At 33.2% G+C, this 15,594-nt stretch overlaps 1 protein-coding gene across 15 annotated transcripts in view; it reads right to left on the reverse strand.

Moving 5' to 3' along the window:
• mthl10 (methuselah-like 10) overlaps positions 1-15,594 on the reverse strand; it is a 41,586-nt gene that overhangs the window by 3,182 nt on the left and 22,810 nt on the right. For 12 of the 15 annotated variants that reach the window (XR_011397191.1, XR_011397188.1, XR_011397186.1 and 9 more), the window contains exons 3-8: positions 7,171-7,758; positions 6,064-6,229; positions 5,540-5,983; positions 5,303-5,474; positions 4,330-4,524; positions 3,795-4,062 (exon numbers count right to left, since the gene is read on the reverse strand). Coding sequence is in view for 3 of the 15 variants with exons in the window: in XM_070112209.1 (XP_069968310.1) it covers positions 960-1,098; positions 4,330-4,524; positions 5,303-5,474; positions 5,540-5,983; positions 6,064-6,229; positions 7,171-7,731 (1,677 nt within the window). In the remaining 12 variants the exon portion in view is untranslated. Of the gene's footprint in view, positions 1-952; positions 1,099-1,212; positions 1,620-3,794; positions 4,063-4,329; positions 4,525-5,302; positions 5,475-5,539; positions 5,984-6,063; positions 6,230-7,170; positions 7,759-15,594 lie in introns of those variants that run through there. The other 3 variants (XM_070112209.1, XM_070112210.1, XM_070112208.1) reach the window with 3 other exon arrangements.

The raw sequence follows: 15,594 nt of genomic DNA on the forward strand, positions 1-15,594 counted from the left end.
ATCAAGCGAAAAATTCGGCTCCATGATCCCATGTATTTGCAATGGGTCTTGTTACTTTGTACTTTGTTGAAGATTTTTTAGAGATTCTTCTGTGCCAATGCTAAATTCTCTGGTGGCGAGATGTTGGTTTTTGAATATGACGTCGAAACCAACAATCTAGCGCATGGAGCTTCAAAAATGAGCCGTAACCAATATTAGTTGAAGACACTGAGGTCCAACGCTCCCAAAATAATCCGGAGAATTAGATTAAGTTTATATTTGCTCAAGAGTCAATTTTGAAGGTGATAGAAAAGACTTGTATGAAGAATCGTGAAAATATATATTGACGTTATGATTTATTATATTTACTCTCAATATTCATAGTCGCTAATTGAGCATCGGTAGATATCATATGCAAATAAAATTCTGGATGAACTTATCGGTATTGTCCCTATCGTTCATAATTCATATACGCTGTCTGAAACGACTTGTCGCTGTAGAGCTTATTGCCCACTCTTGGTATTCGATTTTGTGCAACAACTAGTCGAAAATTCCAAAATACTTGTACCATATTATTTGTATTTGGTAACTTGATCATTGTGGTTCGCGTTTGAATAAAAAGGGGTTGATGTACGCTAAGTACCTGGGCTTTCAAATAATTTTATTACATTAAATAATTATGATTTTAACATCATTATGACTAATTGTAGATTTACTGCATATACTTGGTATATACATATAATAAGACTCTCCAAATCATGTATATAGACCGAAAGTTAGAATCGGATAATTATATGTTTTAAATTTATTCAACTTTTTCGGTTTTTTTTATGCATAAGTGCTAAAAGGGTTAATAACAATAATGAATTTATCTAAGTGTGGGTTAAAGACCTTGTACCTTGCTATAATCTATGCGAGTGTCTACTCAAACTTCTCAAAACCAAATGCCGTTATTATTATCAGCTGTATTTACCTCTTCGCTAGAAGCGATCACTGCCACGCAGCGCCTGTGATGACTTCATTTTCATTGCATACTTATCGGGATTTTGATTATAATCAGAATTCGTGGAACTGGTTGAGTTTGTGTGGCTTGTACCCGGCGGCCGGCGCTTGAGTAGGCTTTCGAGAAATCAATTATAAATTATAATTTGACATATTCGCTTGTTTTGAAGAGTCACTAGTGACGAGTAGCGAGTAAGTAACGTTATGAGTTTTGTTTTTGTTTTTGTTTCAATTTCGTTTTTTACATAGAGTAGTTGACTACTGGTGACACAGTTTACAATTATAACATAAGTAGATACAGTCTTTAGCATATTCATAAGCCAATTTAATGTGAGTAAACTATGGTAGGTTCTTTGTTTTTGTTTAATTTTGCAAGAGGCAGAAGGCAGGTGAGAATGCATGGCGGGAAACGAATGGCAGGCAACAGGTAGCAGGTAGCAACATTTTTAGTTCTTTTTGTTGTTTTTTTTTTATTTTGTTCTTTTTTGGTGTTTTTATGCTTGTGACCGCCGCTGTATGTGTAGCGTTTAGCTCAGCAGCAGCAGTAGCAGTTGTATGCGAACCTTTGTTATTGTGGCGCTATGTTGATCACTGCGACCTGCTTGCTGTCGCTTTTGGTATTAGTTACTACACTCATTCTAACGGTATACATAAAAGAGAAATTAAGAAAATAACGAAAAATTGTAAGTGTAACAGTTCGATGAAATTAAAATTTGATGAGGGGAGAGGGGTAAACGCATTTCAGTAATAAATTGAATTAAATTAAAATTTTTTTGTAATTGTTCGTTAATTTTCCGAGAATTTTTATGTTAAAAATAAATAAAATTTCCAAAAATATTTACAATACTTAAAGGTAATCGCCTGCGCTAGAGTAAAGTTTTTCAAATAATCTGAAATATAAGTTTTTAATTTATATTTTATGTTGTAAATATGTATGAGACTAAATATTGTGTATGCATTTTTACAAATGTATGTATGTATGATTAAATGTTATATTTTATATAAATGTAAGTAATAGCTATAATGTGAAGCTATGTACAAATGCATGAAATGTAATGGTAGGCGATATTATTTTGTACAAAGCTGCCAGCATTGTAAGATCATAGGTTAGAGGTAGCAAGCGAGTTGTTTAAGCGAAGTTTTTCTTTATGCCGGTATTGTGCGAAGTAGTAGTGGGCAAGCAAGTTCGTCGTTGCTAAATTTCTGTTTTTGTTTTATAAGTAGTAGATGATAGATAGATTTTAATGGTATAATTCCCTAGAGTTCATTTTTGAAGCATCAAAATGTTTTGATGACCTCAATAAGGGTCATATTTGCGACGGATGGCTGCGGAAGGCAATAGTTACTGAGTAATAATGAAAGGTCTAAAGTCTCTGTGGCTTACAAATAGCTCAAGAGGAGAGTAATTTAGAAGATGGATACCAGATTGCTGAACGGCTAGGCTAGATCTAGGCTGTCTAGCAACTAAATACAGTGTCATCCTGATCGACTCTGTCCATTTTCTGAGACGAAATAGCTACGAGATATCGCAATTATTTTTTGCAACTTTCCAGCACTGGCTAAATAAAATACTCTTTTGGATCAGTTCGAAAATCGCCTAATCAGATGAATATAGCCTTCATTTGAGTAGGTAACTCAAATGAGCTTTAGGATCAGAGATCAAGGTTTTAGTACGTAGTGTTTCTCCAAATTATGAACACTTGAGACGCTGAAGTTTGGGTCCCAAATGCGTCTTCGAAATTGGGAATTATCTGATCTTGCCCTATAGCAAATATATCTATGAAGTTATGCAGACGTATAGCGCTTGATCAGTAGTCAGTTGATGAACTGAAGTAGCTGGAACTAGGTAAATTTTCAGAAATGGATTGTCTCTTTATGTCCCATTTTCTCGCAGCACTACTTACTATCTAGTCAAAGTTTTTGCATTAGATCAGGCACATGGTACCGCAATTCAGTTATGTTCATAACTGCTAAGAAGTTAGACAATAACAGCTTACTTAACATTTCTTGCTAATAATCATGTGACTATAATAGAATTTTCTCTTTTCTTACATAAAGTCTATAGGCTAGAAATTTATAATGGAGTAATTGCAGTCTCCTAAAAACGTATTTTTGGCTATGGAATAGCGTATATCAACTTCAAAAACAGACCTAATAAGATTTACAAGAATACCTATTGAAGCTTGAACTTGATTCAAAGCTCAGGAACGCAATATTTCAAGAGCGATTTAGAGAAGTCTGGCGGTATTGATTCAAAGTTGTAAGCTGTAAGCTATGCTAACCTAAAAGCTCAGACGCCAGTAGTAGGATTTCAATAAAATTCTCGTTATTTCAGCAAGTGACCTCGCTATAAAATTAAAACACACCTCGCTAGGTGGCGCTGGTTACAAGATATTCGGTTTAATTTAATTTTTGGTTATGTTCGAATATAAGACAATATACAAGTATATTGTTCTGGTAACATAGTGAAATAAAGTAGGATAAACATGCCGAGCGTTACTCATGAAATACAATGCCTTATGATGAAATAAAGATCGAGAAACTCTTTGCCTACAATACGAATCCCCTTCGTAGAAATCTGAATTGTTACCTAAAATTTTTTTTAAAAATAATTTCAAATATGTTTGCAGAAAATAGCGTTGTGTAGATTATTACTATGAAATTGCAGCTTGAGTCACTGTAGATTAATTTGTATTTAGTTCAACACATTTACACATAACCTCAAAAAGAGTACATAGAGATCTCCTAAATTAATACACATACATACAAATTCACGAGCACATTTTACTTTTTTTTTTTTAATTTTTACCCACCGGGCTAGTTGAAAACTTTATGAAATGTTATACAAGTGTCAAAAATTTGCGATTTCCACCGAAAAATTACACTGTATGTGAATGCATGAAGCGATTACTCGTGTTGTTGTTGCTATGGTTTGGTGTGGATGGCGGATTGAAAGCGCTTCGTATAACAATTAACTGTCTTATGTGCAGTGAAGCATTTTGAAAGCGCTGACGCATTGATATGCTGCCGCCGCCAACTGTCGACGACTCGGTTTGACGGTAACTGCGTATGCGCACAGTGCTTTATTGCCATACAATTTTACAAAAATTATATTTTTTAATTTTTTTGTTGTGTTTTTTGAGTTTTTGATGTATTTGATGTATTTGAGTTTGTTGATGAGCGATTCATGAGCATTTACGAATTTACAAAACAAAACAAAACGAAACATTAGATAAATTCAAATCAAATTGATAAATAATATTTTTTTTTGTGCTTTTGTTTTTGGGGACAAGACAATTATTTTTGCACTTAATATATAGTTATAAATTGGCACTGTTGCTAACTTACCGATTTGTTATTAAATGTTTGACCTTCTTCTTCATGACAAACAACATGAATATGAGGAAACCTTGTATGGCATTGCATATGTCCGAAATGTAGAAGATCTTGGCCCAGCCTTTATCGGCGCCGACAAAATATGAAAATATCTCCATAGACCATATGACGCCCATGACAATGAATAGGCGCAAAAAGAGACCGAATCTGTGGAGGTGAAGTGAAAATAATTAGTTGAGTATATAGGCATACATATGTACATATGTTTTTTTCTGTAGCAGCTTTAGTCGACAAAATTTTTCAAAAATAATGAAGTGATATACAAGCTATAGAAATCTAAAATTATTTTATTAAAAAGATAAAAAAAAAGAATATCCAAAATTTTCTAAAAATATTATACTGAGGTCTAGCGAAACTCTAAGCTAAGATAGGACGTTTCAATTGCTAATTCATTATGAATTATTGTATACCGTATTACTCCGAGACTATGTCGATATATATTATTATAGTTTTTGTTTTGTATTATCGTTATTATCGATTTATTTTGCCTTGAGTAAACAAAATATTATATATCTAAGTGGAACCCTGGTTAAAAACGCTACAGATTACAGAGGTGATGTCAATAGACCACCGAGGTCATGCAATTTGGTTCAGTTAGACTTTACTCGTGGAATTATCTACGACAAATATACTCTAATGTCCTTATAGAGTGAGAATGTGAAAGGCGGGTAAAGATTTCAAATTTTTACTCTCCTAAATATAGTCTAAAGACATATATTTTTTGAAGAAGCATGAGTCGTTTAGCTTTACTTTGACTTGTTGCCTCGAAAATCGGTTATGGAGTTATTTATTTAAACTTCGGGTAGCTCAAGGAGAGTGTCGGAGGAATTTTTCCCTCACAAATATCTGTGCTCTCAATTCTCAAGCTTCAAGCTGCCGTTTTGAAGAAAATTTTTTTTATCGTAATATCCAAAAAGCTACTCACTTATCCTTTTCGGTACGTAAATTCTTGGTGCTATCCTCGCGAGCCATTATACGCGCCATTTCTCGTTGAACCCTGTGTATCTTCATGGCAGTTAAGACGAACATTATACTGTTAGCCATAATTATGAGAACGATTGGACCAAAGAAGTAAACCATCGCTGACCAAGTGCGCACTGAAGAAAATGGGAAAAAAGTGTTTAAATCAATTTCAAAGCAATTTTTAACGACAAATACTTACTGTCCAACCAGCAATACTCGCCACCGCCAATACCAGGTTTCCAATAATCCGGTATAGCCGCAATTTCTTGCGCATACCACGTAAAGATCAAAAAAGGCACCGGTATACCCCAGGCATAAAGCGAATAGACCAGAAAACGTTTCTTCTCCTGAAAACGATTAATGCCACGCGTGCCACGGAAATTATGCCACAAATCGAAGCTGATAACACTCAGCCAAAAGAATGCTGCCATGAAAAAGTAATAGGCGACATAACCAAGCGACTTGCAGAACGCTAGACTGGAGTAGGCATCCAATTGCAAAGAACTTATCGCAAGCAACGAGTAACCAATAATGAGTCCAATTAAATAGCAAACCAACGATTTGCCGTGTTGATTGCGCAGCTCCGGTATGCTCAAGTAAACGACAATGGTGAGTATCATGAACGGTATGGAAAACAACATGGCTGTTTGGGTGGTAGAAAGACGGAGAGGAAGTGTTCAGAGAATGAAGTTCAAGTATAATTTTTTTCCGATGTGTACTTACCATAAGCATTTATTGTCTTAATGGTGCTGTAATCTGTGTCATAGTTGCAATTAGCCGGATTGATGATGTACATAGTGTCTATAGTATCATTCGCCACCGTCGGATGGAAACAGAATTCGTTTTTGCTGAGATAGACCATGTCGAGCACGCGCAGTAATGTGCCATTCTGTAAAAAAATGTTGAAGAAAAGTAAAATATTGAATAATTTCGAAATCTACGTTAGACTAGAAGTCATACATAAAGATGTGAAATGAGCATGTATCTTATTCATAATTCATTGTGGGATTAAGAAAGTTGATTTAACAGACTATAAAGAAGTTTTTTATCTCAGAAAAACATAATCTGCGAAATAAAACGCAGTTAGATTTTATCCACGCAACCTACTAAATGTTGGTGGGTAGGTTCAAGAGCCCAATATAGTTCTGATACAAGTGAGCTTGCTGTTTTACTTCGAAATTTAGTAAAATCATTAAAGTTGGTTCAGGTAGGCTAACACTCCGATTATTGAAAACAGACTAAAAACATAACAAAGCTTGCAATGGCTGCCTTTGTTTAAATACGCATTTAGAAATTTGAGAGATTTGAGAATGAGCCACTGAGCTGATTATGTATGCTACAGTAAAACTATATTTCGGCTAAACAAAGTTAGCATATTCCGGGAAGGTTCTACCACGTTGGGACTGCAGTTTAGGGGAATGCTGCCGAGTTGAAAGTCCTTAATGGATGTAAATCTGGGCTTTTAGTGGTTATGTAAACCTCATAGTCGTGAGTAGGGTTCTATGTTTCTTCTAAAGCCTATTTCCAAAACCTAAATAAGGCAATGGCCCATGTTAACACGACGATGACCCGACGAAAGTTACGTTTATATTTAAACTTAGAAGTTCCTCGAACTCATCCGTAGCCAGCAGTCAGAAATTGAAACAAAACAGGTTTTCAAATTCAATTCGAAGTTTATTGAGAGCAGCTATCTATTAAAGCACGCAGTTTAGGGAGTGCCCAATCTCGCAGGCGTATTAATCTTCGGTTAGAATGAAAATCACTGTACGAAACTTAAACTTTTAATACTATAAGTTTTCTTGGTTTTTAATTTCTTTCAATTCCACTTACCTCGAACAGCTTCCAATCGTCGAAAGAGCCGAGCTCCGGTTGCAATGAGTACATATATTCACATGGTCGAAAACTCTGCACAGCAAATTCATTAAAAATATTCACCACCTTCAACGTTTCTCCCGGCATAGTCAAATTTAACAGCGGCTGGGGCCACTTATAGTCGGTATTGTTGACACAAGCGCTCTCATTGGTACTATAACTTGCACCCCACGGACAGCAGATATTAATGCATGGCTTCAGTTTACAAATACAAGCTCGCACATGTGACTCCACTTCGACACGCCGCACGAGATCGGTGTAAATGTAGTCGTAGGTGCCGATCAGTTGTGGGGGGATCATAATGCCATCGTGTAGATATGAACCGTTGGGGAAATGCTGATCGCCCGTTACATTGACCGTATCAAAGAAGGTACAAGGCACATGAATGCCATCGCGTTGATGAAAGTTCTCATTGTAAGCGATCACTAGGGGCGGTAGGCAAATGGTGAGCGCCAAGCCGATAAAGACAAGTTGCAGTGGAAATCTGCGAAAAAACGTTTGTGTATGTGTTTGTGCCATTGTTTTTGGTCTGGTTCCTGTGAAAAGCTGTTAAGTAGAGAGTGAAAAATTAAATAGTATAAGATAAACAAATAAATAATAAAAATAATATTTAAAGAGCTTTGAGGTCTTTTTTAAACTCCTACCGAAAACGGCTCACAGAGATATTCCTAGTGTAAAAGCTTTATATATAATATATCTTAAGTTAACTAACCTAACTTAATAACGGCTGGGCATTTTATATGAATAGTAATAGAGTTTTATGCAAAAAAAAAAAAAACATGGTTGGAAAATGTGTCATATTCGGCTCTCAGTAGGGATACTTAATTTTGAACCAAACATATATACGAGAGCTGATTCGATTTTTGTCTATTAATGAACAGACAATATGTAACCATAAAGTGTATTGAGTGTATTCTACTCTATTGGTTCTTCAGTCAATTAGTTATCGTCTCGTGAGCTTTCATCAGACTGAAAGTAAGAAATTATTACCTATTATACTATTATATAATATATAGGTATATCTCATATGAGTTGGTATTGTGTGAGAGGATGAAGTATTATTTTTTAGACGAGAAAGAGCTCTAGTGCTCATTTTCGTCTTATTTACAGTAGTTATGTTGGTTTCGGGATTGTTTAAGTCGTTTGACTAATGAGAGGGTATTTTAGGCAATCCAACATCTCAAAGTATTTCTTCACTATTTGAAAGAAAAACCGACCCCGTCTATGTAATTTATAAAGAGAAATATTTTTTATAGCTACGAATTATTAGCCGATATTTTACAATATTGTAATCGTAGGAATTGTTTCACCTTGTCTTCGGTTCTTCTTAAATATCGAAAATATTTTTCACCGAATTTTTAATAATTCCGCGTATCTTGAATTTAAAAATACCTTCTCAATATGTCTCAACTACTTCGATGAGTACATCGTACTTTTATTTATTGCCTGCTTGGTTCTTTATATATATGAACATATACTCGTAAATAATTTTTGTGGATTAATGTAGCGAATGAGTTTCAAAGTGTAGCGCAATATCATATAAAAGTCTTATCTTGCGGCCAGCTGGGTTGTGCGTATCGTGCGTGAATTTTTCAATGGATTACTAAACAAAGAAACCACACATAATATATTTACTATCATACACCACTTCAAGGAAAGATAACAAAAAATAAATAAAATAAAACAATTCCAAACAAAACCATTGATTAAAAAAAAAACTTTTAAACAATTATTTATAACCGCTTCAAGGAAAACTTTTGAAGATTCAAAAGACCAGCTCGGAAAAGAACTTTACGTATATTCAAGAATAGTTTCAAAGTTACTTAAAGATATTGTGAGATCCGTCGATCTTTCAATGGAGTTACTTGATTTTTTCATTGATATTTATCTTGTGTTACTTAAGGTCATTAATGAGCTGGATAATTATAAAATGCTTGATGTAAGGACATCGGACTGTAGATAATATTTGGATCTACGAATCTAACGCAATAGATGAAGAATGTGTTAGTACCAGTAGCTAAAAAGATTGCATACTATATCTTTTAAAAAAGTCTTGTTAGAAAATGCAGGCTGCCGCTAAATTCAAATAATATCCGGTATATATAATATAATACCTGTTTATTAGGTATTAAGGTTAATCTCTCGACGAAGATCACTGGGATTACACTAGAACAGCTTTTGTTACCAGAAAACTTCTTAAGATGAACCGAAATATCGATACAACATTTTGAGACTAACACAAATCCGTTCGGCCTAGAAATTTCGATTCCAGCCACTTCGCAAGATGACTGAAGGTATATGTTCAACGTTCAAAAGTTTTAACGCTAACTTTGCAAAACCTGTACAATGGATCCCAAAAATATTTTGTCGAAATACATGCTTTGCTGGCTTTTTGCTGTCTCTATCCAAGGTTTAATTAAATAGTGAAATTTGGTACAGAAAACTGAGAATTCATTTAACGCTGAGTAAGGTTTCACGTTACTTCCCACAGAATTCATCTGGTCAGACTTCTTATATCCATTTTATAAGTGAGATTAAAGGATTTCAAGTGCTTAGAAGTCTTAGAGGTCAAGAGTTTTTTGGCAGCGAGCTTTATATAAGAAATTTGCTTGAAGTTTTAATCAGTGTCACATCGAGTGATAGACTGCTAGCACATTTTCACAAGAAAGGCAACCACCAAGAACCTAGCTGATCCATCACATTGCTTTGTAGAAGCCTCCACCTGGGTTTCGTAGTATGAAATTAATATTCACTGCGTTTATTGAAATAAAAAACACACATAAATATTAGTCAACTATGCTCATAAGTAATTTGTCATATGTCCAACGATTATTGACAGTACAGCTTATCGTAAAGTCACTCAAAGGCATAAGGTCCTTTAACGCCTGTCATTAAACCGTATCGAATGCCAATGTAATGTGCGCCAGTAATTGATTATATGTGTGAATAGAAGCAACAAAATATTCATCAATTTGCATATTTATTTGTATTGAACTTGTAGTAACTTGACGTAAATGTCATTAGAGCGCTTAAGTACACACTAAGTTTTATGATAACTATAAGAGCCGCTAAGTTAACTAAATGATGATCAAATAATTTAGTGTAACCTTTCTTGCTGCTTGCGAGATTAACTTGTTTGTTCATGTAAATTGGTTGCCTGTTGGTCATAAGTTAATGCAATATATCTTATTTATGTGCCTGGAATTGTGTCATAGTTTCATTTATTTTGAAAGGGAAATGGTTCGTAAACTTATCTATTCCTTAGGGTAATGTATGCATGCTACTAAGTTGTGTTCATGGACATATTGTCGCCGCACTTACCTAAATACTTAGCGTCAAGCAGAGAAAAGCCGCCAGACATAAACTGAACTTCTCACTGCCTTGTAGGAAATTGTTTGCGCTTGAGTTTGTTACAGGTGATATAAGGTTAATTTTGAGATCATTTTGTTGTGTCTAAGCAATATAACAACGTGTTTGCTAGTAATGTTGTGTTTCCAAAGGTATAACAGCTACGGGATTGTTAATGCTGCAGAAGTGTTTTGGGAAGTGTGCTTTATCACGAATTGAGTAGTGCAAAGCATTCAGTGAAGGTCGTGAAGCCATCAAAAACTTGACTCATGTGAGTCGTATATACAACTCTATTAATGAGGATAACATCAAAAAAAGAAAAATTTAAGGAAAAGTGCTTGAAAATCTGCCTGTTGGCATCAGAGAGTTAGCAGAGGATTTCAACATCTCTTATGGATCACCTCAACATATGTTTTGGGTATGAAGCGTAGCAATGTTAGGCTCGTAACAAAATATCTGAATCACAACATTACTGGTGACAAGACGTGAGTTTATGAATGGCGTTCCAAAAATTTGCCGAAGATGAAAGAACGAAAATTCACTGAAGGTAATGAAGGCCGTCCCATCCGGGGCTTATAACAAGCGTATGGAAAATTTGATTAAGCGTTGACAACCTAGTATTGGCTCCGAAGCGTATTTTGAAGGTGACAAAAAAGATTTATATTAAAATAAGCGAACATTTATGTTTTATGTTTTTTTTTTTTGTCAGTCCGCGTTAAATGTGATGAGATCGTAGTTAAATTCTTTTGAATTCAGCCGAGCGATTGTAAAAGTTATACAAAGGCTGATAAGATAACTAATCTCTTTCTTCAAATTCTAATGTTATAGTATAACTAGAAGAAACATTAGGAAAATATAGAAATTTAAAAAAAAATCAAAATTAATTGTGCAATCTGTTAAAAGGTTTCTTGCTTCAGATTTTGACAGATCAGACTTGATCTTCATTCGTTGTAAGTTAATTATATCAGGGAAGCACATTATTAAATTTGATATATCTTATTCTTCACAAAATTTTGCATTTAATCCTCGTAATTTGTAGGGAGATCTACTGAGATTAGTCCAAGGTATTTCAGGGCATAATTTCGAAGTTTCTCAATTAAATGAGGGCAAACAAAGATGTAGAGACTATTCAGTTTTAGTTTTTTAGTATTGCATACTCTAAATTCTTTAAAAATTTTAATGCAGTTGTAGGAACAGTTGGCATTTTGCCGGTAAGCATAATGAATTGATGACGAAAATGAAGTCAATTTTTTCATAGAATGTCAAAAATAGTTCAGTGTGAAAGATTTTATTCAGTAAATGTATATGGAATAACTTCTAGGTGGTTTATAACATAAATACTACCATAATGTATACACAAATCTGTTAAAGCGCCACCTATTCGAAGACAACAAAGGATGCACTGATATAATTAATTTTAATTTGCAAGTTTAAAATAGCTACAGTGTTTTTATTATGTTAAAAAAAAATTAATTATAAAAGGGCAACACCATAAAAAAATACCTCAGTAAATAACAAGAATTTAGGATTTGGCATTTGCTTTCCTACTGGGCATGCTTATATATGTATGTAAGTGTTTAATTACAAAGTAATTTGTCATTGCGTATTTACCCACATGTAAAATAAATTTCTGCGTATAGGTATTGTCACGGTCATAACACCGACGCTACATAATGAAAAATTTAACTTATTCCCAAAAGTGCTTTTGAAATTAATCTTAAACTGTTACACAGACGAATTGCAGGGCGCAACAAATAAGTAAAAATGCTACTTATATAAGTTTAGCTTTTCTCTGAAAGCGTGTGTGTAAACATCTTTCGTTTATTTTCATTTCTCAGTGGGTTTATTACTCTGAGGTATCAAAACAAAAATATGAAAATTCTGCTAAAATATAATAAACCCATAATAATCAAGAAATATGTGGTAACGTAAAAAATTCGAAAAAGTTAATGAAGAAAATTTAATGAAAATTATCGAGAAAAATGAATGAAACAAGTAAGGAAAGGCTGAGATCGAGATCGAAAAGTGTGAAAGCATTTGAGGAAAGTGGTCACGAAACGAAGATCTACGATATTATGGGAATTTGGAACCATGTTTGTTTCAAGCAGGAACCTATTAACACTCAAGACAAGTTCTCCGATATTATAGGAAAACATCTATGTTTGTTTCAAGCAGAGCCAATCGCGTTTTATAATATAATAAATCGTGGGAATTTCAGCTGAGTTCCTGACCATAGAAATATAAAAGTCAATGAGATGGCAGACTGTCAGGCTAGAAAACTAGGCCGACTGAACGGGATGATGGTAAAACAAATATATTATTTGCTTAGAAAAAGCATTATTATGGACTTACAATTCCAAAAAAGCGCATTGTTCTCTGATCTCCAGGAGAACAATTGAAAAAGAAGTTTCTCACGGTAAAGAAAGTTTTTCTGCTTAAAATTGTCTCAAAGATAAAAACAAAAAAAAAATATTATTACTATAAAGTAATACCAATAATAATCGAACGACTGGTCATACTTTTAATTTTTGACAAAATGCTTTCCAAAACAAAAAAAAATGTTTTTGTGTGATAATATTGACGCGACGCTTAAGATCGAAATTATTATCAAACAAAAAAAAATATATCTATGAAGATCGTGTGAAGATTTCAAGTCGAATCAAAGAAAACTTCCTCACCGACTGAAAACAGCATTTCGAGAAAAACGCCTTTAAAGTTTTGGGAGCCAATTACACTAAGTTAAAAAATTCTAAAATTATTTGCCAGATCAACTTACAATTTTCTGAGAGTATTCTTAAATATATGTACACTCAACGAGATATATATGGGTTAGACAAAGGTATGGACGTATACCATATATGCTAAGTTTCATATCCTTATTGAAGCTAAAATTTCTATGTGTGGTGTCAAAAATGACATTTTATGGAGAGTAGGGTAGTTCTGACCCAAATTTGTATAATAAGATTTTTATAAGATATTTATGCAGATAATTAGTTCGGCAAGTTTTCAATATTTTAAATTTCGTCTAAAGTTGGAAGTTGCCATACAAAATTTCGTATGATATGAAAATATTTTTATTTATTCATGGTAAATATAAGTAAAGCTAAGCTGATAGTCTGCCAAATATGCTTGGTATATACATATATATAACTAAGTGCGTCTGTATGTATAAGGGAATACGATTATCAATTATCTTATCAGTTATTAGTGCCAAACAGTGAGCTAATGATTCGTGGGCTTTAACGCTAATCAAAGCATTTAGTCATTAAGAGGCTAACACAGTAAATACGCTAGTGTATTTATTTATGTATCTATATATTCATATGTACATATATTATATGTAGGTAGTCATTCCATGCACTTATTTATACATACATATGGAGTGGCTCAAGCGCTAAATTTTTTGAAGGAAATATTATAATACTGTTAAAAAAAAAATATCTTAATTACATAAATATTGCTTTCTAGTAATTTCTCAACGCATTTTTTTAATAATTTGTTATTATTATTATTAATATTATTATTATTTTTATTATTTTTTGTTGCACTTGAGATTAGAAATAATCACTCCATTAATTAATACAAATTTTTAAATACTGTCTTTTGTATAATTATTTTCACTAACTTTATTACACTTGGAATAGTGAATTTGCTCAATTGGCTTGTCTTGAAATTGTCAAACATTATAAATATTTCTAATCTCAAATTTATTAATAAGCATTCTACCACCGCGCCAAAATGTATGCAACATTTACGGCATCCATTTTAGGTATACAGAATTTATAATAAGCAAAATACAATATTTCGCAATTTATATAGCACACATTTTGACGCACTATTTTTAGCAAAAAATAGATAATTAAAATAATCTTTTTTTAAATTTCTTTTTATAATAACTTAAAAGAATATACACACATATATGTAAAATATTTATGTATATAAGAAATTTTAGAAAATTTCAGGTAAAATTCAACTTTTCTTAAAAACACGCCGCCATTTTGTCAATTTTAGATTTTTTCATCGACCGTAGGCTATTGTATGAACTATATATTTTTGTAGAGAAACTGAGATAGGTTTCATCCACGGGGAATGCTGAAATCACTGCAGCAGTGGAGGACCTTTTTGTTGAAGCGCCACCGGCGATCGCGTGATATTCAAAAAATATTTCAATTCTTTCTTTAAAAGCTTTTGCAGTGTATTTTTAAAATATTTATAAAATTCGCCTTTTTATGCTCTAGATGTGCCCCTTAAAAACATTGAGCTCCTCCCACGACAAAAACGCTGCATAAATTCAATTTCACAGGAGTGGTTGACTGAACAATTTTAGTGAAACTCGATTTAATTTAAGGATGTTATATAAATATTATATCCGTCTTAAGGTGTATTTTGAGCACAAACTTTCCTTTTTGGCCCAAATTATGTGATTTTTTCTTTTCTGTGTAAAATTTTTGAAAAATATTTTTACCAACTTTTTTTTTTAATTTTCAACGAAAAATATTTTTCGTAAAAATATATAAATTTCGGAATTTCCAATTGACCAATTTTCAACTAATTAGAAACTAGTTTCATGCCTAGTTCATACACGACCAGTTACTCCCGAAAGCACTACAAATGCTTGTAACATACTAACTAATGTATGTATTACTATAATTATGTATGCATGATACATGAAGCAATATATGTATGTATATACATATGTACATATGTAGTATGTACAAGTGTATATCTATTTCGACGTTCGTATTTTATGGGATTTGCCCACAAAATAAAAAGCATATAGAAAAAAATTATTTGCAACGACAATTGACATGGCCGCCTGCTGTTTGTGATTAATTTGTTGGCAATAATATTGATAATTCATGCAATTATGTACATATCTGCGTTAATTGTGAGCGCGTATTCCGCATGTCAAGCGTGGGCGTACGCGTGTGTTTGTACTTATGCGTTTGGGAAGCGCTGACGCATTTTAGTTCGTTTTTTTTTTAATTAAAATTAATAGTTATGCGCCGAATTGTTATCAAAATTTATATTTAT

This window comes from Bactrocera oleae, chromosome 6, assembly GCF_042242935.1.
Source record: "Bactrocera oleae isolate idBacOlea1 chromosome 6, idBacOlea1, whole genome shotgun sequence".
In the NCBI taxonomy this organism is placed as follows: Eukaryota; Metazoa; Arthropoda; class Insecta; order Diptera; family Tephritidae; genus Bactrocera; species Bactrocera oleae.